Source organism: Hemitrygon akajei, chromosome 16, assembly GCF_048418815.1.
Source record: "Hemitrygon akajei chromosome 16, sHemAka1.3, whole genome shotgun sequence".
NCBI classification, from domain to species: domain Eukaryota; kingdom Metazoa; phylum Chordata; class Chondrichthyes; order Myliobatiformes; family Dasyatidae; genus Hemitrygon; species Hemitrygon akajei.
The window spans coordinates 57,331,794-57,359,431 of NC_133139.1; the positions used below are offsets into that span (position 1 = coordinate 57,331,794).

General features: G+C 46.0%; 1 protein-coding gene across 1 annotated transcript in view; it reads left to right on the forward strand.

Annotated features, from left to right (window-relative positions):
• Positions 1 to 27,638, forward strand: part of LOC140740070 (adhesion G protein-coupled receptor E3-like) — a 161,218-nt gene that overhangs the window by 107,267 nt on the left and 26,313 nt on the right. Inside the window, exons 10-15 of the mRNA XM_073068936.1 lie at positions 4,678 to 4,855; positions 8,555 to 8,674; positions 9,766 to 9,938; positions 12,671 to 12,841; positions 20,389 to 20,592; positions 25,347 to 25,567. Coding sequence (XP_072925037.1) covers positions 4,678 to 4,855; positions 8,555 to 8,674; positions 9,766 to 9,938; positions 12,671 to 12,841; positions 20,389 to 20,592; positions 25,347 to 25,567 — 1,067 coding nt within the window. The remainder of the gene's footprint in view (positions 1 to 4,677; positions 4,856 to 8,554; positions 8,675 to 9,765; positions 9,939 to 12,670; positions 12,842 to 20,388; positions 20,593 to 25,346; positions 25,568 to 27,638) is intronic.

Genomic DNA, 27,638 nt, shown 5'->3' on the forward strand with positions numbered 1-27,638 from the left:
AGTTTCTTCGGATACATAAAGTGTAAAAGAGAGGCGAGAGTGAAATCTCTAACCTCTTGCTTCAGCAGTCTGAAGTACCCATCTGCTTCAAGTAGGCTTCACTTTAACCAGCTCCTAAAAAGAACATGGTAACCTCCCCCAATGACAATCATGCAGTGTTGAAGTGTTTTGAGAGTTTGGTGATGAAACATATCAACTGCCTGAGAAGAGATTTGGATCCACTCCAATCTGTCTACCAAAGCAACAGGTCCACAGCAGATGCCATCCTATTGGCTTTTCACTCTATCCTGAAACATCTGGACAGCAAAGATACATACATCAGGATGCTCTTTATCTACTACAGCTTGGCATTCATTACCATCATCCCTTCAAAACTAATCAATAAGCTTCAAGACATTGGCCTCAATACCTCATTATGCAATTGGATCCTTGATTTCTCACCTGCAGACTTCAGTCAGTTTGGATTAGTGGTGTGCCTCAGGGATCTGTACTGGGTCCAAAGTTGTTTGTCATATACATTAATGATCTGGATGATGGGGTGGTAAATTGGATTAGTAAGTATGCAGATGATACTAAGATAGGTGGCGTTGTGGATAATGAAATAGGTTTTCAAAGCTTGCAGAGAGATTTAAGTCAGTTAGAAGAGTGGGCTGAAAGATGGCACATAGAGTTTAATGCTGATAAGTGTGAGGCGCTACATTTTGGTAGGACTAATCAAAATAGGACATACATGGTAGGGCATTGAAGAATGCAGTAGAACAGAGTGATCTAGGAATAATGGTGGAATCCCTGAAGGTGGAATCTCATGTGGTGAGGAAAGCTTTTGGTATGCTGGCCTTTGAAAATCAGAGCATTGAGTATAAGAGTTGGGATGTAATGTTAAAATTGTACAAGGCATTGGTAAGGCCAAATTTGGAGTATTGTGTGCAGTTCTGGTCACCGAATTATAGGAAAGATGTCAACAAAATAGAGAGAGTACAGTATTCTTTGAAGCATAGAAGGTTGAGGGGGACTTGATAGAGGTATTTAAAATTATGAGGGGGATAGATAGAGTTGACATGGATAGGCTTTTTCCATTGAGAGTAGGGGAGGTTCAAACAAGAGGACATGAGTTGAGAGTTATGGGGCAAAAGTTTAGGGGTAACATAAAACATAGTAACACGAGGGGGAATTTCTTTACTCAGAGAGTGGTAGCTGTGTGGAACGAGCTTCCAGTAGAAGTGGTAGAGACAGGTTCGATATTGTCATTTAAAGTAAAATTGTATAGGTATATGGACAGGAAAGGAATGGAGGGTTATGGGCTGAGTGCAGGTTGGTGGGACTAGGTGAGAGTAAGTGTTCGGCACAGTCTAGAAGGGCCAAGATGGCCTGTTTCCGTGCTGTAACTATTATATGGTTATATGGATTGATAGCAACATCTCCTCCACAATCTCCATCAGCACAGGTGCACCACAAGGCTATGTGCTTAGCCCCCTGCTCTACTCGTTTTACACTTCTGACTATGTGGCTCCGATGACACCATTGTTGAAGGTCAAATCAGCATATAAGAGGGAGACTAAAAGTTTGTCTGAATGGTGCCACAACAACAACCTCTTCCAACACTAAGGAGCTGATAATTAACTTCAGAAGGAAGAAACCAGAGGTCCATGAGCCAGTCCTTATCAGAGGATAGAAGCTGGACAGGGTCAGCAAATTTAAATTCCTTGGTGTTATCATTTCAGAGGACCTGCCCTGGGCCAAGCACATAAGTGCAATTATGAAGAAAGCATAGCAGCACCTCTACTTCCGTAGGAGTTTGCAAAGATTCGACATGACAACTATACTTTTGACAAACTTCTATAGATTTGTGGAGACTATATTGACGGACTGCATCACAGCCTGGTATGGAAGCACCAAAGTACTTGAACAGAAAATCCTATGAATAGTAGTGGATATGGCCCAGTCCATCATGGGCAAAGCCCTCCCCACCATTGAGCACCTTTAAAAGAGCATTGTTGCAGGAAAGTAGCATCTATCATCAAGAACCCCCACCACCTAGATCATGCTCTCTTCTCACTGCATCTGGAAGAAGGTACAGGTGATTCAAGAAGGACACCACCAGAGTCAGGAACAGTTGTTACCCTTCAACCATCAGACTCAAACCAAAGGAGATGTTCCCATTTTCAAGGACTCTTCATCTCATGTTCTTGCTATTTATTGCTTTTTATTTATTATTATTCTTACTTTTGTTTGTATTTGCACACTGGTTGAATGCCTAGTGCAGTCTTTCATTTATTCTATTATGGATTTATTAAGTATACGATAAAATGAACCTCAGTGTTGTAAAAATTTACTTCGAACTTTGAATTTTGCCTCATTTAAACACCTGGTACTACGGAGTCTTTGCCACTGGGGAAGTTAAAATCACCCACTCAACAACCTTGTTTTGACAGCTTGGTATGATCTGACTGCATATCTGTCCCTGCCTATTGGAGAGTTTATAACATAATCCCATCATAATGATTACATCTTTCTTATTCCTGAGTTCTACCAGGTGGCCTCACTGGATGAGTACTGGATAATATTCTATGGTCTTATGATCAAACACTACCTATGTTCATCCAATATGGGTCAGGTTTTCTCTTTGCACCAGCATAGCCTGACTGTCCTGCTGCACACATCCCATATCTCTCCATTTTACAGCATCCTGGGTCTTCTTGTTTGTGTTTTCACTCTCAAATTGCACTCATCTTATATCTTCTGATCCTTGTTTGCTCTCTCTACCCATGCATATCAACTCACTCACTAAATACCCTTTTAGCCTGTCCTCGCCCTAGTGGAGATAATCTCTTTGTCCAATTTCTCTCTTCCCATTTTCTCTAAAACTTACTTATTTTACTTCTTTCGCACCTCTAATGGAGGATTTAGGAATTGAAATCCTAACTGTGTTGAAGCTGCCTAGCTTGAACAATTCCTGCATTTACTGTTTTTAATTTCAGATTTCCTGCAGTTTTCAATTTAGCTTTATTAGTGACCCTCTCGCCTCTGCACAATGTTTATCTCTAATAATTCCACAAGTCCCTCGGGTCATTCCATTCATCAGCTTTCAAAGTTCAAAGTAAATTTATTATCAAAGTATGCAGATGTCACCCTATGAGATTCATTGTCTTGCGGATATTCACAGTACAACAAAGAAATACAATAGAATCAATGAAAAACTACGCACAAGGACTGACAAACAACTACTGTGCAAATGAAGTCAAACCATTAAAATACAAATAAAAACAAATAATAGTAAATAATACTGAGGTGATGAGTTGCTGAGTCCTTGAAAGTGAGTCTGTAGGTTGTGGAATCAGCTCAGAGTTAAGGCAAGCAAAGTTATCCACACTGGTTCTACAGCCTAATAGTTAAAGGGTAATAACTGTTCTTGAACCTGGTGATGTGAGACCTAAAGCTCCTGCACCTCATTCATTCCTGTATGTGAGCTCAAGTACTAATGCCACTGAACTTCATCAAAATTCTAATCCTGCTTCCAATGGAATGTCGAACAGGATCAACCACTTCATGAGGTTAAAACTGTTAAAACAGTCTTTTCCACAAGCTCTGATTGCCAGGGACCCTTGGCTCCATCAAGACTGGGGACTGAGAGGGGAGATCGTGCCTGTGCACAGGATCCTCATACACCACAGACTCCATCAGTCAGCAGCCAGTGAGGGGTGAGTTCAAAGCATTTACTGGAGCCATGGCTGTGTTTCCAATAACATCTTTACCACCTCAGGATGTCCCTCAGCCTGTCACAGCTGTTAGAGTGTTTCCAAATGTAATCACTGCTGTTTTGCATCCCACCCTACAGAGCAAAATCCTACTAAGACCACCGTAATTAATCTTTGTAAAGAACAAATCCTGAGCATGACACTGAGTAGATCTCCCCAGAACTTTAGACTTGTACCATGGGCTGCTGATCACAGAAACTTTGCACTCCTAAGAAAAGAGGTTTAATATTTCATGTTAAATATTTCAACCTCATCTCTCAGTGCACTAGGTAGAAAGCATGGTTAGTGTGCTGTGCCTAAAGTGGGACAAGGCCCTGAAGTCTGAGTGCAGCACAAAGCTAAAGCCCCACTGTTTTGAAGTCAGATATCTGTCACATTCCTGGCACCAAAAATATCAGGGTCTGTGTTCTATTTTTATTTGTTGTTACACAACCAGATGTCAATTACTTTTGGTTAGTAACCCACAACCATCTGCTCACTGGTTGTGAGGATTCAATGGTGATGCTATGACCGAAGGAGAAAGTTGCTCAAATTGTAAAATAACATTGCAAAACAACATTTTTCCTTTGCAAAATAACATTGACTAGATGCTATATGTTGGTGAATTGAGACTGTAGATCTCAAAGGAGAAGGAAGATAATTGAGGTATTTGAGGTCTGAGGTCAATACCATCAGCTAATTAGCTGGGACATCAGTGAAAGCGAGAAGAGAAATGTTGGATTGAATGTGGTAGGCTAGGAATGTTGGATTGAATGTGGAAGGATAGGAACTTCACTTCAGTTGCACTTCGCTTCAACAGAGATTCACAGAATGGTCCTGAGGCTGAAAGGTGAGTCACCATGAGGAAAGGTGGCAGAACTTGGTGAGTGAATAAATCTTAGAAGGTACAGAAAGAACTGATCAGTTTGTTTAAATCCCATAGAGTATCTCAAAGATCACAAACCAGCTCCTGGGAAACAGTTCACTGTTGGAGAAAATGGAATCTCGTGCACAACAGGAAATGCTGGCCTTATCTCTGCAATTGCTGGAGAAGTCAGTGATGGCTGTGGTTTTCACACTGATGGATCATGAAAAGAGGAACATGTCCTTCGGCAACATAGGTAAACAAAGTAGGAGAATAGAGTATACCACCTCAGAGCCCAGACATTGAAGCCACAGTGAAAGGGGACAGAAGGCCCTGACCATGTGGCCAGGATGAAAAGGGACAGAGAGCTCTAACCATGGGGTCAGAATGAAAGGGGTCAGAGAGCCCTGATCATGGGGCCAGTGTTGAAATGGTCAGGAAGTCCTGACCATGAGGCCAAGATTAAAGATGAAGGGGAACAGACAGCCAAGGTGTGGGGCCAAGGTGAAAAGAGACAGAGAGCCCTGATTGTGGGGCAGGATGTAAGAGATCAGAGAACCCTGACTGTGGGGTCAGGGTGAAAGGGGACAGGGAGCCCAGACTGTGGTGTGAAAGGGGACAGAAAGCCCTGACTGTGGGGTCAGGGTGAAAGGGGACAGGGAACCCTGACTGTGTGGTCAAGGTGAAACGGGACAGAAAGCCCTGACTGTGGGGTGAAAGGGGACAGAGAGCCCTGACTGTGTGGTCAAGGTGAAAGAGGACAGGGAGCCCTGACTGTGGGGTGAAAGGGGACAGAGAGCCCTGACTGTGTGGTCAAGGTGAAAGGGGACAGGGAGCCCTGACTGTGGGGTCAGGGTGAAAGGAGACAGAGAGCCCTGACTGTGTGGTGAAAGGGGACAGAGAGCCCTGTCTGTGGGGTGAAAGGAGACAGAGAGCCCTGACTGTGGGATGAAAGGGGACAGAGAGCCCTGACTGTGGGGTGAAAGGGGACAGGGAGCCCTGACTGTGTGGTCAAGGTGAAAGAGGACAGGGAGCCCTGACTGTGTGGTCAAGGTGAAAGAGGACAGGGAGCCCTGACTGTGTGGTCAAGGTGAAAGAGGACATGGAGCCCTGACTGTGGGGTGAAAGGGGACAGAGAGCCCTGACTGTGTGGTCAAGGTGAAAGAGGACAGGGAGCCCTGACTGTGGGGTGAAAGGGGACAGAGAGCCCTGACTGTGTGGTCAAGGTGAAAGGGGACAGGGAGCCCTGACTGTGGGGTGAAAGGGGACAGAGAGCCCTGACTGTGTGGTCAGGGTGAAAGGGGACAGGGAGCCCTAACTGTGGGGTGAAAGGGGACAGAGAGCCCTGACTGTGTGGTCAAGGTGAAAGAGGACAGGGAGCCCTGACTGTGGGGTGAAAGGGGACAGAGAGCCCTGACTGTGTGGTCAAGGTGAAAGGGGACAGGGAGCCCTGACTGTGGGGTGAAAGGGGACAGAGAGCCCTGACTGTGGGGTCAGGGTGAAAGGGGACAGGGAGCCCTGACTGTGGGGTCAGGGTGAAAGGAGACAGAGAGCCCTGACTGTGTGGTCAAGGTGAAACGGGACAGAAAGCCCTGACTGTGGGGTGAAAGGGGACAGAAAGCCCAGACTGTGGGGTGAAAGGGGACAAGGAGCCCTGACTGTGGGGTGAAAGGGGACAGAGAGCCCTGACTGTGTGGTCAAGGTGAAAGGGGACAGGGAGCCCTGACTGTGGGGTCAAGGTGAAACGGGACAGAAAGCCCTGACTGTGGGGTGAAAGGGGACAGAGAGCCCTGACTGTGTGGTCAAGGTGAAAGGGGACAGGGAGCCCTGACTGTGTGGTCAAGGTGAAAGGGGACAGGGAGCCCTGACTGTGGGGTGAAAGGGGACAGAGAGCCCTGACTGTGTGGTCAGGGTGAAAGGGGACAGGGAGCCCTAACTGTGGGGTGAAAGGGGACAGAGAGCCCTGACTGTGTGGTCAAGGTGAAAGGGGACAGGGAGCCCTGACTGTGGGGTGAAAGGGGACAGAGAGCCCTGACTGTGGGGTCAGGGTGAAAGGGGACAGGGAGCCCTGACTGTGGGGTCAGGGTGAAAGGAGACAGAGAGCCCTGACTGTGTGGTCAAGGTGAAATGGGACAGAAAGCCCTGACTGTGGGGTGAAAGGGGACAGAAAGCCCAGACTGTGGGGTGAAAGGGGACAAGGAGCCCTGACTGTGGGGTGAAAGGGGACAGAGAGCCCTGACTGTGTGGTCAAGGTGAAAGGGGACAGGGAGCCCTGACTGTGGGGTCAAGGTGAAACGGGACAGAAAGCCCTGACTGTGGGGTGAAAGGGGACAGAGAGCCCTGACTGTGTGGTCAAGGTGAAAGGGGACAGGGAGCCCTGACTGTGGGGTCAGGGTGAAAGGAGACAGAGAGCCCTGACTGTGTGGTGAAAGGGGACAGAGAGCCCTGACTGTGGGGTGAAAGGAGACAGAGAGCCCTGACTGTGGGATGAAAGGGGACAGAGAGCCCTGACTGTTGGGTGAAAGGGGACAGGGAGCCCTGACTGTGTGGTCAAGGTGAAAGAGGACAGGGAGCCCTGACTGTGGGGTGAAAGGGGACAGGGAGCCCTGACTGTGGGGTGAAAGGAGACAGAGAGTCCTGACTGTGTGGTCAAGGTGAAAGGGGACAGAAAGCCCTGACTGTGGGGTGAAAGGGGACAGAGAGCCCTGACTGTGGGATGAAAGGGGGCAAGGAGCCCTGACTGTGGGGTGAAAGGGGACAGGGAGCCCTGACTGTGTGGTCAAGGTGAAAGAGGACAGGGAGCCCTGACTGTGGGGTCAGGGTGAAAGGGGACAGAGAGCCCTGACTGTGGGGTCAGGGTGAAAGGGGACAGGGAGCCCAGACTGTGGGGTGAAAGGGGACAGGGAGCCCTGACTGTGGGGTGAAAGGAGACAGAGAGCCCTGACTGTGTGGTCAAGGTGAAAGGGGACAGAGAGCCCTGACTGTGGGGTGAAAGGGGACAGAGAGCCCTGACTGTGTGGTCAAGGTGAAAGGGGACAGAGAGCCCTGACTGTGGGGTCAGGGTGAAAGGGGACAGAGAGCCCTGACTGTGTGGTCAAGGTGAAACGGGACAGAAAGCCCTGACTGTGGGGTGAAAGGGGACAGAAAGCCCAGACTGTGGGGTGAAAGGGGACAAGGAGCCCTGACTGTGGGGTGAAAGGGGACAGAGAGCCCTGACTGTGTGGTCAAGGTGAAAGAGGACAGGGAGCCCTGACTGTGGGGTGAAAGGGGACAGAGAGCCCTGACTGTGGGGTGAAAGGGGACAGAGAGCCCTGACTGTGTGGTCAAGGTGAAAGAGGACAGGGAGCCCTGTCTGTGGGGTGAAAGGGGACAGAGAGCCTTGACTGTGGGGTCAGGGTGAAAGGAGACAGAGAGCCCTGACTGTGGGGTCAGGGTGAAAGGGGACAGGGAACCCTGATTGTGGGGTGAAAGGAGACAGAGAGCCCTGACTGTGTGGTCAAGGTGAAAGGGGACAGGGAGCCCTGACTGTGGGGTCAGGGTGAAAGGGGACAGGGAACCCTGACTGTGGGGTCAGGGTGAAAGGGGACAGAGAGCCCTGACTGAGGGGCCAAGGTGATAGAGACATACTGTGTTGGGACCTATGTGATGAGAACAGATTATGCTTTAATTTCACACCCAATCAGGTCTCCACAGGTCAAAAAATACTTAGCAACTAATTCATGTTTCCCGAGGGCCAATTCAGAGGTGAGGAAAGCTGGAATACGTGACTGAATTAACATTATTTGTCTCAAACACCAGCATAAAAAGTGGATGATCCCAGACAAGAAAGAACCCGAATGCATGTGAAGCTCAGTGTCATGCCACTATGTCCCTGGCCTCGATTGGTGTCTACGGCGTCGCACCTCATTCTGTGTTTTCTCCCCATCTTTATCATCTATTCTCTCTGTCTCACCAGAAGTTGAAATGGAAGTTCTGCGGAATCGCAATGTTTCAGCTGCAGAAACGGTGACACTGTCAGCAAAAGGGAACCAGCTGGATATTCACTGGCAGTCAGTCACTGACAGAGGAGACCCTGGTAAGACCCACATCAACTGCTGCTCACAGTATGATGCACAGCTAAGACAGGTGACATTGAGAACAACCTTTATCATCAGCTTCCCTCATTCCTCAGACAGAGCCAACGTTGACAAAGAGATGTCAAGATGGCAAGACCCTTAACAGTGTTGATGAGCAGAGGGATCTTGGGGTCAAAATTTATAGTTCCCTATAAGTGGCTAGACATGTTGATAGGGTGGTTAGGAAGGCCTTTATTAGTTGAAGCACTGAATTCAAAAGTCATGAAGTTATGTCGTAGCTTTATAAAATTCTAGTTAGGCCACATCTGAAGTATTGCATAGAGTTCTGGTCAGGCATTATATGAAGAATCTTGAGGTTTTGGACAAGGATGCAGAAGAGGATTACCAGGATGCTGTCTGGATTAGAGGTTGAACAAACTTGGATTGTTTTCTCTGGAGCGGCAGAGGCTGAGGGCAGATCTGATAGAGGTTTATAAGATTATTAGAAGCATAGATAGTGTAGACAGACAATATATTTTTCTCAGGGTTGAAATGTCTCATATCAGAGGTTATGCGTTTAAGGTGAGATGGAGTAATTTCAAAGGACTTGTGAGGGGCAAGCTTTTTACACAGAAACTGCTGGCCTGAAATGCATTGCCTGGGGTAATGATAGAGGCTGGTACATTTGAGATTTTTAAAAGACATTTAGATAGGCACATTAATGTGAAGAAAATGAAAGGATATAAACATTGTGTAGGCAGAAGAGATTAGTTAGGTTGGTCGTTTGATTATTAATTTAATTGGTTCAGCACAACATTGTGGGCCAAAGGGTCTTATTGATGCAGAAATCAATGTTGATTAAAATACTGGAAATTATGTCCCCTCTCTCAGTGAAATCATGGCTCTGACATGTTTAAACATTCCCTGAGACAAATCAGCACCATCTCAGTGGTACAAAGGAACTTTAGACCTCTGCTTCCCTGCGGCTGTAGGTTCCTGTGGCAAAAGAGGCTGAGACATATGCTGTCCAGTGGGTTTCCCTGGCTGAGGAGGCTGAGAATTCCAGTCTGCTGTGGTGCCCAGTTCTAAACTACGGGGTTTCTCTTGGCAGATGTTGTCGGTGTAGCTTTAATTGCCTTCTCCCAGATGGATGTTGTGTTGAATAGCTCTGTGAATCATGGGGAAGAACTGCTGCTTAACTCACATGTCCTGACTGCAACATCAACCCATCAGAGCAATCAGGCACTGGACCAACCTATCAACATTACCTTCCAGAACAAAAAGGTCAGTGAAGTTTCCCAAGCAAGTGCCGTGCCAAGGAACTTATCACAGGTCAGGACCTCCCAGAAGATCCTCAGGTTGCATTCTGCACCCTGCACTGAGTGTCAGAAGGTGCAGTTATAGTGTAGCACAGTCACCACATAGTGCATAGTACTGTCACAGCCTGGTGGAGACACAGCACAATCTGTGTAGCATTGAGAGATGCAGAGAGGTGGGAGATACAGAAGAACTGGGTGCAGAACAGTGGCTGCATAGTTGGATCTGTAACATCACTGCATAAGACTATAAGACTTAGGAACAGAACTCGGCCATTCAGCCCATCAAGTCTGCTCTGCCATTCCATCATAGCTGATCCCAGATCCCACTCAACCCCATACACCTGCCTTCTTGCTATATCCTTTGATGTCCTAACCAATCAGGAAACTATCAACTTCTGCCTTAAGTATACACGCAGGCTTAGCCTCCACTGTAGTCTGTGGCAGAGCATTCCACAGGTTTACTACTCTCTTACCTCCTTCCCTCTGTTCTAAAGGGGCACCCCTCAATTTTGAGGCTGTCCGCTCTAAATCTGAATAACCCTGACTATAGGAAGCATCTTCTCCACATCCACCCAGTCTAGTCCTTTCAACATTCGGTAGGTTTCAATGAGATCCCCATGCATTCTCCTTAATTCCAGTGAGTACAGGCCCAAAACTGCCAAATACTCCTCATATGTTAACGCTTCATTCACAAAATCATCCTCGTAAACCTCCTGTGGACTCTATCCAATGACAGCACAATCCTTTCTGAGAAATGGGGCCCAAAACTCTTGACAATGCTCTCAGTGCAGTCTGACTAGTGTCTTATAAAGGCTCAGCGTTATCTCCTTGCTTTTTTATTCTATTCCCCTTGAAATAAATGCCAACATTACATTTGCCTTCTGTACACAGCCACAACCTGTAAATTAACCTTCTGGGAGCCTTGCACGAAGACTCTTAAGTCCCTCTGTACCTCTGATGTTTGAAACTTCTCCCCAGTTAGATAATACTCTGTACTATTGTTCTTTATACCATTATCCCAAAATGGTATTCCACCTGCAAGATTTCCCTTTACAGACACCATGCTGACTTTGACAACAGCTCTAGTAAATTCGCCCACAAGAATATTAGTCCCCCTCAGAGTCAAGTACAACTTATCCCTTTTGTAGAGACCCCACCTGCACCAGAAGAGGTCTCAGTTATCCAGAAATCTGAATCTAAATGATGGAAGATGCAGTGGGGGAAGATACACTGTGTTTTTCACTGTGTGGAGGGATTTACAGTGTGTTTTTCACTGTGTAGAGGGAGTTACAGTGTGTTTTCACTGTGTAGAGGGAATTACAGTGTGTTTTTCACTGTGTGGAGGGAGTTGAAGCGTGCTTTGCACTGTGGAGGGAGTTACAGTGTTTTTCACTGTGTGGAGGGAGTTACAGTGTGTTTTTCACTGTGTGGAGGGAGTTACAGTGTGTTTTTCACTGTGTGGAGGGAGTTGCAGTAGTTTTCACTATGTGGAGGGAGTTACAGTAGTTTTCACTGTGTGGAGGGAGTTACAGTGTGTTTTTCACTGTGTGGAGGGAGTTACAGTGTGTTTTTCACTGTGTGGAGGGAGTTGAAGCGTGCTTTGCACTGTGGAGGGAGTTGCAGTGTTTTTCACTGTGTGGAGGGAGTTCCAGTGTGTTTTTTACTGTGTGGAGGGAGTTCCAGTTTTTTTCACTGTGTGGAGGGAGTTACAGTGTGCTTTTCACTGTGTGGAGGGAGTTACAATGTGTTTTCACTGTGTGGAGGGAGATACAATATGTTTTTCACTGTGTAGAGGGAGTTACAGTGTGTTTTTCACTGCGTGGAGGGAGTTCCAGTGTTTTTCACTGTGTGGAGGGAGTTCCAGTGATTTTCACTGTGTGGAGGGAGTTACAGTGTTTTTCACTTTGTGGAGGGAGTTACAGTGTGTTTTTCACTGTGTGGAGGGAGTTACAGTGTGTTTTTCACTGTGTGGAGGGAGTTACAGTGTTTTTCACTGTGTGGAGGGAGTTACAGTGTGTTTTTCACTGTGTGGAGGGAGTTGCAGTAGTTTTCACTATGTGGAGGGAGTTACAGTAGTTTTCACTGTGTGGAGGGAGTTACAGTGTGTTTTTCACTGTGTGGAGGGAGTTACAGTGTGTTTTTCACTGTGTGGAGGGAGTTGCAGTAGTTTTCACTGTGTGGAGGGAGTTACAGTGTTTTTCACTGTGTGGAGGGAGTTACAGTGTGTTTTTCACTGTGTGGAGGGAGTTGCAGTAGTTTTCACTGTGTGGAGGGAGTTGCAGTAGTTTTCACTATGTGGAGGGAGTTACAGTAGTTTTCACTGTGTGGAGGGAGTTACAGTGTGTTTTTCACTGTGTGGAAGGAGTTACAGTGTGTTTTTCACTGTGTGGAGGGAGTTGCAGTAGTTTTCACTGTGTGGAGGGAGTTACAGTGTTTTTCACTGTGTGGAGGAAGTTGCAGTAGTTTTCACTGTGTGGAGGGAATTACAGTGTGTTTTTCACTGTGTGGAGGGAGCTCCAGTGTGTTTTTATTTGTTTGGTGAGAGATGCACTATATTTTTTCGCTGTGTCTTTGTATCTGAGATGATAATAACCCAATCCATTATCATTTCCTGTTTTCTTATAAGTGTGGAAAAGTGCTGAAGTTCTCTGTTGGCCGAAACCAGTCAGTAATGTTTGTTGTTGTCTCCTTCTCCAGGCGAAGAAACCCCAAGTTCAGGTGCTATGTATCGCCTTAAACCACACAGTGGGTCGGAGCCACTGGTCACATCAAGACTGCGCTCTGTTGAAGGCTAACACCACACACACCATATGCCAGTGTAAACACCTAACCAGCTTCGCTGTGTTGATGGCACTCTACGAAACAGAGGTACAATGCACTGCATCCAAGTGGAGAGGTCCATGCACCACCAATGGGAATAAAGCTGCCTGCAGATTGTCCTCAAGTGTTGATACTTATTTAGTATCTAAGCAAAAATAAACGTTAGAAGTATTCCCACCATTTAACTCCTTGAATCAACTCATTCAGTGAACAACTGAGCCAACTGGTCCTCTGCACCCGTCTCCTGCCCCGGCCTCTTAGTCCAACCTTGAATATCGAGTGGCATAGTAGTTTTGTTTACTGAAGTGAATGACCTCATATTTTCCACATCACATGCATCTGCTGAATCCATACCAATTCATTTCTCCTGCCCATATCCTCCTCTTCATGTGCCCACTTGGTCACCTAACTTTCTGTCAATTCCAGACCTGGATATATTACCCTGGATTTCCACATGCTGGTTTCCTCTGTTACGTACCCCGTAACTGGGTCACTTACCAGCAAAGATCGAGAGGTCCGTTGAAGTCTGACGGTACTATTTTTAACAGTATTTATTGATAAAAATACACAAAAATAACATTGATGCAAACATACAGATAGTATACATCGTCAATACTAAATCTAAAAGTGCGGGTATAATAATAATCAATAAGAAATAGCTCTATCATTGTCTAGGGGATAATGTATTGTCCGATGGAAATATAAAAGTCACTCAAGTTCATTCAAGCTGCAGGCTGCAGGTTGGAGTCAAGAGAGAGAGTTTAAAACTTGCCCATTCCTTTTATGATGTCAATCCTTCGAGAGTCGTTGGGGCTGATTTCTCCTTTGTGGTAGCTAAAGCCGTTCTTCCGTGGCAAGGCCCACCAATTCCGAGGCAAATGGAAAAGGACGCACGTGGACTTTCCACCGGCTTTCACTATTATGCTGTTACAGGATTTCTAGCGTTTCTTCTGGTGCGTCTGAAGGGGCTGTTCCCCCAGACCCTCTTTTATCCTGACTCACAGGGTCTCAGATGTCAATCAAGGTGGAGGGATGCCTTCCCTCAACCAGCCCACTTTTGGTCATTCCCTGAGGGCTTCAAATAAATAGCACCGTACTCAATACACAATTCCGTCTCCAAGAGACAATGGCCGTTTCCCGTAGCTTTGTATCGCCGAGGGGCCAAGACATTCCAAACATCTCTCTCTCATTTCCTGGGTCTCCTGACCTGCATTAATAGCGATCTTGCGATTCTCAAAAAGGAGGGGGCACAGGCGTAACACCTCACACATATCAATGGCAAGTGGTTTGATGGGTTAACTGGCTGCTGTAAATTGCCCCAAGCTTGTAGGTCAGTGATTGAAGTTCAAATTTAAGTGCACATTTACTGTCCTCTGACTTTACATGTATACAAATGAATGAAACAATGTTTCTCCAGACCACAGTGTGCCCACATAACACATATACAGTACATAAACCAAAGTATTACCATAAATAGGTCACTAAAATACAATTCAAAATGCATGCAGTGCACAGCATAGGTAAATGGCACAGTAAACAGTAAACAGCTCACTGCCCATGTGAAAAGACCTCAGTGGTGTCAAGATATTCAATAGTCTCACAGCTGTTACCCATTCTGATGCTTCTGTACTTCCTTCCTGATGGTAGTGCATCAAAGAGATTGTGGGATGGGTGGTAGAGATCCTCAACAATGCTTTGTACTCTTCACCCTCAACATTTCCAGTAAGTATAACAAATAGAGGTGAGGGAGACCCCAATGATCCTCTTAGCAGTTTTACTGTCCTCTGTAGGTCTGATGCCTTGCAGCTTCTACATTGCAGCCAGACCAAGCCACACTCAAAAGTGCTCATGTCGAAAGTTGATAGAATGGGGACGAGGACACCTTACATGCTTCAGTCTCCTCTGAATGTGTAGATACAGCTGTGCCTTCTTGTCTAGTGAGGAGGTGTTATGGGTCCAGGTTAAATCATCCATTATGCGCACACCAAGAAACATCGTGCTCTTCACTCTGTCCAGGCCAGAGCCATTGATGTGCAATTGAGAGTGGCCAACATGTGCCTTCTTGAATTCCACAATCATATCTTTTGTTTTTCCACTTTGAGACTTAGGTTGTTGATCGTACACCATTTGACAATCCTCTCCTACTTACCTCTGTATGCTAACTCATCATTGTTTCTGATGAGACCAACCTCAGTAGTATCATCGGAAAACGTGATGATGCCCTATAAGCTGGATCTGGCAGTGCAGTTGTGAGCCAAGAGTCAGATGAGCACAGAGCCCTGGGGAGAACCAATTCTCAACATGATGGTTGGTGATAGTGTTATTGATGCTAGTGTTATTGGGGAGGGTTTAAACTAGGTTTGCAGGGGGATGGGAACCAGAGTGCCAGAGTAGATAGTGGAATGGGGGTAAAAATAAATGATGTTAGTAGTTCATGCAAAGTCACAAATAGTAAGGTTGTGTGTGGTGGTAATAATCTTCTGAGGTGTGTATATTTCAATGTGAGGAGTATTGTGGGAAAGGCAGAAGAGCTGAGGGCCTGGATTGACACGTGGAATTATGACATTGTAGCCATTACTGAAACTTGGCTACAGGAGGGACAGGACTGGCAGCTCAATGTTCCAGGGTTCCGATGCTTCAGACGTGATAGAGGCAGAGGGATGAAGGGTGGGGGGGGGGGGGGTGGCTTTGCTAGTCAGGGAAAATATTACAGCAGTGCTTCGGCAGGACAGATTAGAGGGCTTGTCTACTGAGGCCATATGGGTGGAGCTGAGAAACAAGAAAGGTATGACCACATTAATAGGGTTGTATTATAGACCACCCAATAGTCAGCGAGAATTGGAGGAGCAAATCTGCAGAGAGATAGCAGACAACTGCAGGAGACAGAATGTTGTGATTGTAGGGGATTTTAATTTTCCAACATTGATTGGGACTGCCATACTGTTAAAGGTCTAGATGGGTTAGAGTTTGTGAAATGTGTTCAGGAAAGTTTTCTAAATCAATATACAGATGTACCAAATAGGAAGGATGCAATATTAGATCTCCTATTAGAAAATGAGTTAGGGCAGGTGATGGAAGTGTGTGTAGGGGAACGCTTTGGTTCTAGTGGTCATAACGTCATTAGTTTCAACTTGATCATGGATAAAGATAGATCTGGTCCTCTGGTTGAAGTTCTAAACTGGAAAAAGGCCAAATTTGAAGAAATGAGAAAGGTTCTAAAAAGCGTAGATTGGGACAGGTTGTTCTCTGGCAAAGATGTGATTGGTAAGTGGGAGGCCTTCAAAGGAGAAATTTTGAGAGTGCAGAGTCTATATGGTCCTGTCAGGGTTAAAGGCAAAATGAATAGGAATAAGGAACCTTGGTTCTCGAGGGATATTGGAACTCTGATAAAGAAGAAGAGAGAGATGTATTACATGTATAGGCAACAGGGAGGAAATAAGATGCTTGAGGAGTATAAAAAGAGTAAGAAAATACTTAAGAAAGAAATCAGGAGGGCTAAAAGAAGACATGAGGTTGCTTTGGCAGTCAGGGTGAAGGATAATCCTAAGAGTTTCTACAGGTATGTTAAGAGCAAAAGGATAGTAAGGGATAAAATTGGTCCTATGAAGATCAGAGTGGTCGGCTATGTATGGAACCAAAAGAAATGGGAAAGATATTAAACGGGTTTTTTGCATCTGTATTTACTAAGGAAATAGGAATGGAGTCTATGGAAACAAGGCAATCAAGTAGGAAGGTCATGGAACTTATACAGATTGAAGAGGAGGAGGTGCTTGCTGTCTTGAGGCAAATCAGAGTAGATAAATCCCCAGGACCTGACAGGGTATTCCCTCAGACCTTGAAGGAGACTAGTGTTGAAATTGCAGGGGCCTTGGCAGAAATATTTAAAATGTCGATATCCACGGGTCAGGTGCCGGAGGATTGGAGGATAGCTCATGTAGTTCCGTTGTTTAAAAAAGGCTTCGAAAGTAAGCCAGGAAATTATAGGCCGGTAAGTTTGACATCGGTAGTAGGTAAATTATTGGAAGGAGTACTAATAGATAGGATCTACAAGTATTTGGATAGACAGGGACTTATTAGAAAAAGTCAGCATGGCTTTGTGCATGGTAGGTCATGTTTAACCAATCTATTAGAGTTTTTCGAGGAAGTTACCAGGAAAGTGGATGAAGAGAAGGCAGTGGATGTTGTATACATGGACTTCAGTAAGGCCTTTGACAAGGTCCTGCATGGGAGGTTAGTTAGGAAGATTCAGTCGCTAGGTATACATGGTGAGGTAGTAAATTGGATTAGACATTGGCTCAATGGAAGAAGCCAGAGAGTGGTAGTGGAGGATTGCTACTCTGAGTGGAGGCCTGTGACTAGTGGTGTGCCACAGGGATCAGTGCTGGGTTCATTGTTACTTGTCATCTATATCAATGATCTGGATGATAATGTGACAAATTGGATCAGTAAATTTGCTGATGATACAAAGATTGGAGGTGTAGTGGACAGTGAGGAAGGTTTTCAAAGCTTGCAGAGGGATTTGGACCAGTTGGAGGAATGGGCTGAAAAATGGCAGATGGAGTTTAATGCGGAGAAGTGTGAGGTATTGCACTTCGGAAGGTCAAACCAAGGTAGAACATACAAGGTAAATGGTAGGACACTGAGGAGTGCAGTAGAACAGAGGGATCTGGGAGTACAGGTACATAATTTCCTAAAAGTGGTGTCACAAGTAGATAGGGTTGTAAGGAGAGCTTTTGGTACATTGGCCTTTATAAATCAAAGTACTGAGTATAAGAGTTGGAATGTAATGGTGAGGTTGTATAAGACATTGGTGAGACCAAATTTGGAGTATTGTGTGCAGTTTTGGTCACCTAATTACAGGAAGGATATTAATAAGGTTGAAAGGGTGCAGAGAAGGTTTACAAGGATGTTGCCTGGACTTGAGAAACTGAGTTACAGAGAAAGGTTGAATAGGACTTTACTCCCTGGAGCATAGAAGAATGAGGGGTAATTTCATAGAGGTGTATAAAATTATAATGGGTATAGATAGAGTGAATGCAAGCAGGCTTTTTCCACTGAGGCCAGGGGAGAAAAAAACCAGAGTTCATGGGTTAAGGGTGAAGGGGGAAAAGTTTAAAGGAACATTGGGGGGCTTCTTTACGCAGAGATTGGTGGGAGTGTGGAATGAGCTGCCAGATGAAGTGGTGAATGCGGGCTCACTTTTGACATTTAAGAAAATCCTGGACAGGTATATGGATGAGAGGGGTTTGGAGGGATATGGCCCAGGTGCAGATCAGTGGGACTAGGCAGAAAAATGGTTCGGCACAGCCAAGAAGGGCCAAAAGGCCTGTTTCTGTGCTGTAATGTTCTATGGTTCTATGATGCTGTCATCTTGAACTGACTGGGGATTTTCCATCAAGAAGTCAATTATCCAGTTAAAGAGAGGGATGTTGAATCCCAATGAGAACAGTTTACTGAGCAACCTCTGAGGAATGATCATGTTAAATGCCAAGCTGAAGTAGGTGAACAGCATCCTGGATCGTGTATGAGGCAGGACAGAGTGGAGAGCCGAGGCTATGGTATCCTCAGAGGATTAATTTGAGCGGTAGGTGCACTGGAAAGGATCCAATGTAGATGGAAGGTGGGACTTAATATGATCCTTTACAGCTGCTAAAAACCCTTTGTGATTGTTTAAGTGAGTGTCACTGGGCAGTAATTCTTTGGACCAGTTACTGTCACTCTCTTGGGCAGGAACAGTGGATTGTTTTGGAGAGATATTAAAGATATCTGATAAGACTCCGTTAGCTATGCTTCACAGTCCCTCAGCATCTGACCAGGTATGTTGGCTGGCTCTGCAGCTTTGTGTGTGTTTACCCTGGCTAGGATCCTCCTCACTTCGGCTATGTCCAGACAGGATGCCTGTTCCTCAGGACGAGGGACTTTCCTCAATGTTACATCATTCAATTAATCAAATTGTGCATTGAAGGCAGGAAGGAAGGTGTCACTTTCTATTGACATGCTGATACACCATCAATAACTCACTCTGAGACATAAGAAGCGAGATATCGGCTTTTATTGACTGGAAGAATGAACAACACTACATGCTGGAGAATGAGGCCGGGCTCAGGCCTCAATCGCCTTTATACAGGGGTCAGTGGGAGGAGCCACAGGAGCAGTCCAGACAGGTATATGTAGTTCACCACACATGCATTTGCCAGATGCCCCTGGTATCACAAAGGGTCTGTGGATTTTCTGTGTTTTTTCATGCTTTGCAATCCTGATGGCATGCGAGAGCATGGCTCTTGCTGACTTTAGAATCATCCTGTCCCCCCTGCTCTGAAAGCAACATCCTAATCCCTAAGCCAATGCATGAACCTTTGCAGTCAGCCATAGTTTCTGGTCTGCCATAGCAGTATAATGTCCTCAGTGGTAATTTCCTCAATGCACATCCCTATTTAACCACTCTCATCAATGCTTATGTGATGATCGTAGGCAGCTGCATCCCTTAATATGCACCAGTCCGTGCTTTCAAAGCAGTCCTGCAGCACTGAGGTGGCACAATCTGGTCACGTCCTGACCTCCTGTGAACTGGTTTGATTCATTTAAACAGTGGTCTGCATGCAGGGATTAGCAAAATGGATAGGTATCTGAGGTGAGGGCAGGGCACAGCCTTGTAGGATCCATAACCATTGGTATAAACCAGGTATACTCTCTCCTCTGGTTGTGAAGTTGACATGCTGGTAGAACTTTGGCAGAGCTGTTTTTATTGAAGTCACTAGCAATATGGGGTGAGCGGCTTTGAGTTTGCAGATGGTTCCATAGTGTTGCCCCAGCGCTAGCATTGGGGGTGATGTAAGCAGTAATAATCACTATGGCACTGAGCTCCCTCAGTAAGTAGAAAGGCTGGCATTTTACCATTAAAAGCTCCATATGAGGTGAGCATTGGGCCGTTACTACCGAGGTGTTGACACACCAGTAGTTACTGACGTAGGCACATAGACCACCTCAGCAGATAAGCTGGAGGAAGTTGATAGGAATGTGAATAGAATAAAATAAAATGAGATTAGTGTTGAGTAGCTAATGGCTGACATGGACTCAATGGGCCAAAGAGCTTTTTGCCAAGCTTCCTACTGTTAATAAAAATCTAGAGATCAGATGCTGAAAATCTGAAATAAAAAGCACAAAATGTTGGAAGCACTCAGCAGGTCTGACCAGGAGTAAGAAGAGAACAAAGTTAGATCAAGGACTGCTCTTGAAAAAGAGGCAGTTCTGATGCAAGGTCTTCAGTCTGAACCATTAAACCTGGCTCTTTTCCCAAAGGTGCAGCCTAACCTGTAAGTAATTCCAGCCTTTGCTATTTTTATAGAAAAAATTGCTGGAAACGCACACAGATCAGACTACCTACATACAAAGGAATCCGTGTTAGGTCAAAGAAGCTTGTTCAGAATTATTCTGACAAGAAGTCTTCATCCTGAAACTTCATCTCTCTTCACGTGTGTTTCCTGACCTGCTGTGCCAGTATTTTCTGTTTTTATTTCAGGTTTCTATTATCTATTTTGTTTTAATGTTAAGTTTTAATCATCAGTGGTTAACATTTTCACCTACTGTTCCTTCAGGATCCCTGGCACCTCCTGAACCTGAACCTGATTTCATACATTGGAATCAGTATCTCACTGGTGTGCCTTTTCATTTCATTTGTCACCTTCTTGGTGTGTCGGGCAATTCAAGGCACTCGGACTACCATCCACACCCACTTGTGCCTGTGCTTGTTCCTGGCGGAACTCTTGTTCCTCATTGGCATTTCTCAGACCAGTAACAAGGTAAGCCAATGCACTGCCTCAACATCTCACTTGAGTTGTATGGTGTATGAATAAAATGCCAGTGTCAGAACAAATGTCACTGCAATGGCAAGATGGAGTTCCTGAGCAAAGACTAGGCAGATGTTGCAAGAACCATCCAAGGAACTACAGAAACAAACCGTAGTGTTGGTAAAGGGTTCCCAGGGATAGATCTGCCTGCATTTAGAAAGGCAAGGTCTGGTAAGGTTTAGTCAGCATGGCTTTCACATCTTAGAATTTTTTGAAGAATACTGATAAGGCAAAATGCTAGACATTGTCTAAGTGGATTTTAGCAAGGCCTTTGACAAGGTTCCATGATCTGGATATTTATATTACCTGAGATTCCAAGGTTTCAAAGGCACATTTAATGTCAGAGAAATGTATACAATATAAATGCTGAAATTCTTTTTCTTTGCAACCACCCACAAAAACAAAGGAGTGCCCCAAAGAATGAATGACAGTTAAATGTTAGAACCTCAAAGACACCCCACCTCCCCCCCATGCATAAGCAGCAGCAAAACAACGATCCCCCCTCCACCACCAGCAAAAAAAACGTCAGCGCCTCCCACCGAGCACTCAAGTGTTTAGCAAAACATCAATAAAGACACAGACTTGCAGTACCTTAAGGACTACCCATTCACCCGATAATTCAATATACTAAAGGCTCTCTCTCTCCCTAATAAAGGAAAAAGAAGTGTCCACATTTCACAGCGAGAGGGTAACATATCAAAAACAACTCGGTGATTTACTATGTTAAAAGTCTGTTGCATCACTTTTTCTGAACTCTGTGCCCAATGAACTCAGGTCTTTGGGCACAAAGCCAGCAGCCAGCTTGTTCCTTTCGATCATCCAACTCTCACGACACACCAATTTCCTTGCGGAGACACTGACCTCCAGTTTGCCTGCCTCCAAACCCATGAAATCCTGGAACCCTGAAGGCATGCTGGTCTTCTAGGCTGTGTAGTTGGTAAATTGAATAACAGCCAGTCATGAGACCTTTAGAGCGGGTCCCGTTCCCGGAAAGAACTGAAGTCAGAGTGTATCTCCAGGTTAGGGTCTTCAAAAGAACTCTGAAAGGGAAAAATAGAGATATTAAAGACAGAAATAAAGCTGTTTCCGAAGATGCAAGCAAAGGAGTCGCTGTTAGGCACCATCGTCCTCCTAAGGTGAGGATAAAATTGGCTTGGTTGATGGAGATGTGATGGTAGTGAAGGGTTGTTTTTCAGATTTGACCAATGGAATACCCCAGGGCTCAGTGCTGGGTTTAGTGTTTGTCATCAATATTAATGATTTGAATGATAATGTTAACAGTGCTAAATGACACATTTGGTGGATAACACCAAAATTGTTGGTGTAGTAAATGGTGGAAAAGATTACAAGATCTAGATTAACTGGGGAAATGACCAAGGAATGGCAGATGGAATTTAACTTGGAGAAGTGCTGCAAATTGGCACATTAAACTAGAGCAAGTTTTTCACAGTAAATGGTAGGGTCTTACAGAGTACTGCAGAACTAAGAGAGCAAAGGATGCAGATCAATCATTTACTGAAAGTGGCATCACATGGCGATAGGGTGAAGAAGGCCTTTGGTAAGTTTCAAACCAGCCAAATCAAGATCAATGGTGCTGAGGAAAGGCAAGGTGGAAAACAAGTTCCAGTTCAGCATTGCAGGTTCAGCCTTCCCAACCATCACAGAAAAGCCAGTCAAGAGCTTATGTAAGGTTTTTGACAGCTCTTTAAGGGACGCGGCATCCATTCAGGCAACCTGCACCGAGTTGGATGGCTGGCTGAAATCTGTGGACAAGTCTGGCCTACCTGGGAAGTTCAAAGCCTGGGTGTATCAGCATGGCATTCTTCCCAGGATCCTGTGGCCTCTCCTCGTCTATGCAATTCCGATCTCGACAGCCGAAACCTTAGAGAGGAGGGTCAGCAAGCATGTCAGAAGATGGCTGGGGCTGCCAAGGAGCCTGAGCAGCATCGCACTCTTATGGACACCACAATAAACTGCAACTGCCCTTCAAATCCCTGGAGGAGGAATTCAAAGTTACAAGAGCCAGAGAAGTGATACAGTACAGGGACTCAAGTGATCCAAAGGTGGCTAGAGCAGGGATCCAACTGAGGACTGGCAGGAAGTGGAGGGCAGAGGAAGCTGTACAGGACGCAGAGGAAAGGCTGTGTCACAGGAGGCTGGTGGGAGTGGTTACATGAGGCAGAGCTGGGCTAGGATCCTTTCCAACTCCCCAAATGGACACCATCAGGGGGAAGGAAAGGCGCTATCTGGTTCAGGAGGAAGTGAGCACAACAGTGGAGGAGAGGGGAATCTGCAAGTTGGTGGGAATGAAGCAACAGGGAGCTTGGACAAGATGGGATAATGTGGTGGAGAGGAAAGTGACCTGGGCTGAGCTTTGGAAAGCCAAGCCACACCGCATCCAATTTCTCATCCAGGCGGTGTACGATGTGCTTCCAAGCCCATCAAACCTGCACACATGGGGCAAGGCAGAGTCCTCAGCGTGCCCTCTGTGTTCCAAGTGAGGAACCCTGGAGCACATCCTCAGCAGCTGCACAAGGCACTTGGTGAGGGACGGTACCGATGGAGGCATGATCAGGTCCTGAAGACCATCGTTGAACCCATCAGCGCAGGAGTGGAGTGGGCGAAGTGGTCCCGACCCTCCAAGCAGGCCATTGCCTTTGTCAGAGCTGGGGAGCAACCAATACCCACCAAAAGAACATCGGCAGGTATCCTGACTTCCGCAAGAGACTGGCAGCTGTTGGTGGACCTTGAAATGCAGCTGAGGTTCCCTGACCATATCGCAGCCGCCACCCTGCGACCAGACATTGTCCTTGTGTCTGAGTGTACGAAGCAGGTGGTGATGCTGGAGCTGACAGTCCCATGGGAAGATCACTTGGAAGAGGCCTTTGAAAGGAAGCTATCGAAGTACGCAGGACTGGTCAGCAACTGCCAGCAGGTTGGATGGAGAGTGAGGTGTCTCCCAGTGGAAGTTGGTTGTAGGGGATTCACAGCCCATTCCTTAGCCAGAGCCTACAGCAATTTGAGAATTGAGGGAGGGAGACAAGGAGAGCCATCCGCAGTACCACCGATGCGGCAGAGAGGGCCTCAAGGTGGCTGTGGCTCAAGAGAGGGGAGCCATGGAGTCATGTGTAGCTAGCCATCTGGACACAAGCTGAAGTCTGATCAGCCCCGGCTGGGTCATCTGAAGGTGGATGTATGATGTTGAAAGACCTGAAACACCCGATAATTCCAGGAACATCACTGAAGATGTGTCCAGAGGCATCAGTAGATGTATGCACACAGCCTTCATTAGTCAGACCTATGAGTACAGGAGTTGAAACATGATGTTGCAACTGTGAAAGTCATTGATGAAACTGTACCCAGTTATAGAAAGAATCCCGTTAAACTGGAAAGAGTGTAGGAAAAATTCAGGACTTTCCACTCACAACGACTCTCTGTATTCAGGACTTCCCACTCACAGTGACTCTCTGCATTCAGGACTTTCCACTCACAGTGACTCTCTGCATTCAGGACTTCCCACTCACAGTGACTCTCTGCATTCAGGACTTTCCACTCACAGTGACTCTCTGCATTCAGGACTTCCCACTCACAGTGACTCTCTGCATTCAGGACTTCCCACTCACAGTGACTCTCTGCATTCTGGACTTCCCACTCACAGAGACTCTCTGTATTCAGGACTTCCCACTCACAGTGACTCTCTGCATTCAGGACTTCCCACTCACAGTGACTCTCTGCATTCAGGACTTTCCACTCACAGTAACTCTCTGTATTCAGGACTTCCCACTCACAGTGACTCTCTGCATTCAGGACTTCCCACTCACAGTGACGCTCTGCATTCAGGACTTCCCACTCACAGTGACGCTCTGTATTCAGGACTTCCCACTCACAGTGACTCTCTGTATTTAGGACTTCCCACTCACCGTGACTCTCTGTATTCAGGACTTCCCACTCACAGTGGCTCTCTGCATTCAGGACTTCCCACTCACAGTGACCCTCTGCATTCAGGACTTCCCACTCACAGTGACTCTCTGCATTCAGGACTTCCCACTCACAGTGACTCTCTGCATTCAGGACTTCCCACTCACAGTGACCCTCTGCATTCAGGACTTCCCACTCACCCTGACGCTCTGCATTCAGGACTTCCCACTCACAGTGACTCTCTGATTTCAGGACTTCCCACTCCCAGTGACTCTCTGCATTCAGGACTTTCCACTCACAGTAACTCTCTGTATTCAGGACTTCCCACTCACAGTGACTCTCTGCATTCAGGACTTCCCACTCACAGTGACTCTCTGTATTTAGGACTTCCCACTCACCGTGACTCTCTGTATTCAGGACTTCCCACTCACAGTGACTCTCTGCATTCAGGACTTCCCACTCACAGTGACCCTCTGCATTCAGGACTTCCCACTCACAGTGACTCTCTGCATTCAGGACTTCCCACTCACCGTGACGCTCTGTATTCAGGACTTCCCACTCACAGTGACTCTCTGCATTCAGGACTTCTCACTCACAGTGACCCTCTGCATTCAGGACTTCCCACTAACAGTGACTCTCTGCATTCAGGACTTCCCACTCACAGTGACTCTCTGTATTCAGGACTTTCCACTCACAGTGACTCTCTGTATTCAGGACTTTCCAGTGCTCTGTTCACACTATCACTCCGCGTTCAGGACGTTCCAGTAATGTGACACTCTGCCTTCCAGGTTGTTTGTGCTGTCATCGCTGGGTTTCTGCATTACTTCTTCCTGACTGTGTTCGCCTGGATGTGTCTGGAAGGCATCCAGCTCTACCTCATGGTGGTGAAGGTTTTTCACACGGGCTGTCTGGGGAAACGCCATATGTTCCCAGTTGGCTATGGCCTTCCACTTCTCATCGTTGGAATCTCGGCTGCTGTGTTCAGGAAGGGCTATGGGACACCCAAATAGTGAGTACCATAGCCCTGATGTAGGGCTGAGCAACAGTATTTACAAGTGCACTAGTCCTACCTCTCTCCTCCCAGGCACCAGCCCCACCCAGTTTTATTTCCTTAAGCAGTCCCTTGCGTATGTCAGATGTCAGCAGGCAGCTGTCAGAGCTCTGTGCTGTCAGCACACTGACCTGAGGCAAGTCTCACAGCAGCAAGCTGTGTCAGAAGTTGAGGCTAGCCCATGTAGTGCTGAGGACAAATGGTGTTGGTGGGCTGACTTTAGATAGGACATCAGCTTGTCTCCATACACCATGTGGCATTAGTTCCTGAGATCATATGATCCAGTTATGCTGCTTAATGATATGTCACAGTTCATGTAATTTGAGTACACATAGGGCTGCCATACTCCCTCTGGGATTGCAGTGATTCACTTGAGCAGTTCACCAGTGAGGGGGAAGGTACAAAGTAAATGATCAGGCCAAGCTGATCAATGTTCATTACACACTGGTACAATGTGAAACTGCGTTAGAAAGGGTGACAATAAATGAGCAGTGTCTAGCTTTTAAAACATTACTATACAGGTAACAAATGTATGTGAAAATCAAAATCATTGCTAATGCTGGAAATATATAATAACAGGAGATGCTGGAATCCTCAGCAGATATGGGACGAGGCAACATTTCATGAAGGAGGAAGGAGCAGTGTGTAATGGGAGGGTGGGGGTAGGGAAAAAAGAGGAAAGCAAGGGTGACCATGGGGATAAACTGTAAACACAGTTATGTGAAGACAAAAGCAGATGCTGGAATCTGGAATAAATAACAAAACATTGGGAGGAGACAGTGGGGCAAACAATATCCCATGGATGCAAAATGTGTATGTCAATATTTCCAGTCCAGAGCAAGCCCCTTGCAAGTGGCAGCAGGCCCAGAGTTATAGCAGAGAAAGAAGGGTTGGAAAAGAATTGCAAAATGCCGAGTATGTGGTTGTGCCTGGCAGATCTGGCTGGGTACATCCTCCACATGAGAGAGGAAAACCACAAACAAGGTGAGTCAATATCACAGACAGGCAACTGATACCAAACAAATTTAAGTTATCAGAAGTTGTAGAATTCAAGGGGGAAAGAACCTGAGGGACAGCACATCATCTTCCATCAAAAGACCATAAGACATAGGAGCAGAATTAGGCCATCTGGCCCATTGAATCTGCTCCACCATTCACTCATAGCTGATCCTTTTTACTTCTCCTCCTCAACCCCAGTTCTTGGCCTTCTCCCAGTAACTTTTGATGCCATGTCCAATCAAAAACCTATCAATCTCTGCCTTAAATACACCAAACAACCTGACTTTCACACCTGCATGTGGCAACAAATTCCACAAATTCACCACCATTTGGCTAAAGAAATTTCTCTGCATCTCTGTTTCGAAAGGGTGCCCCTCTATCTTGAAGTCATGCCCTCTTGTTACTAGACTCTCCCACCTTGGGAAACATCCTTTCCACATCTACTGTGTCTAGGCCTTTCAATTTTTAAAAGGTTTCAATGAGGTCCTCCCTCATCCTTCTGAATTCTAGTGAGAACAGACCCAGAGCCATCAAACATTCCTCGTATGATAAACCTTTCATTCCTGGAATCATCCCTGCAAATTTCCTCTGGACCCTCTCCAATGCCAGCATATCTCTTCTAAGACGAGGAGCCCAAAACTGTTCACAATACTCAAGATGAGGCCTCACCAGTACCTTATAAAGCCTCAGTATCACATCCTTGCTCTTGTATTCTAGACCTCTTGAAATGAATGCTAACATGGCATTTGCCTTCCTCACTACCTACTCAACCTGCAAGTTAACCTTCAGGATGTTCTACACAAGGACTCCCAGGTCCCTCTGCATCTCAGATTCCCGGATTTTCTCCCCATTTAGAAAATAGTTTTATTTTCTACTACTAAAGTGCATGACCATGCATGCATGACCAACATTGTATTTCATTTGCCACTTTCTTACCCATTCTCTTAATCTGTCTCAGTCCTTCTGCATCCTACTTCTTTCCTCAACCCTGTCTGCCCCTCCACCAATCTTCGTATCACCTGCAAACTTG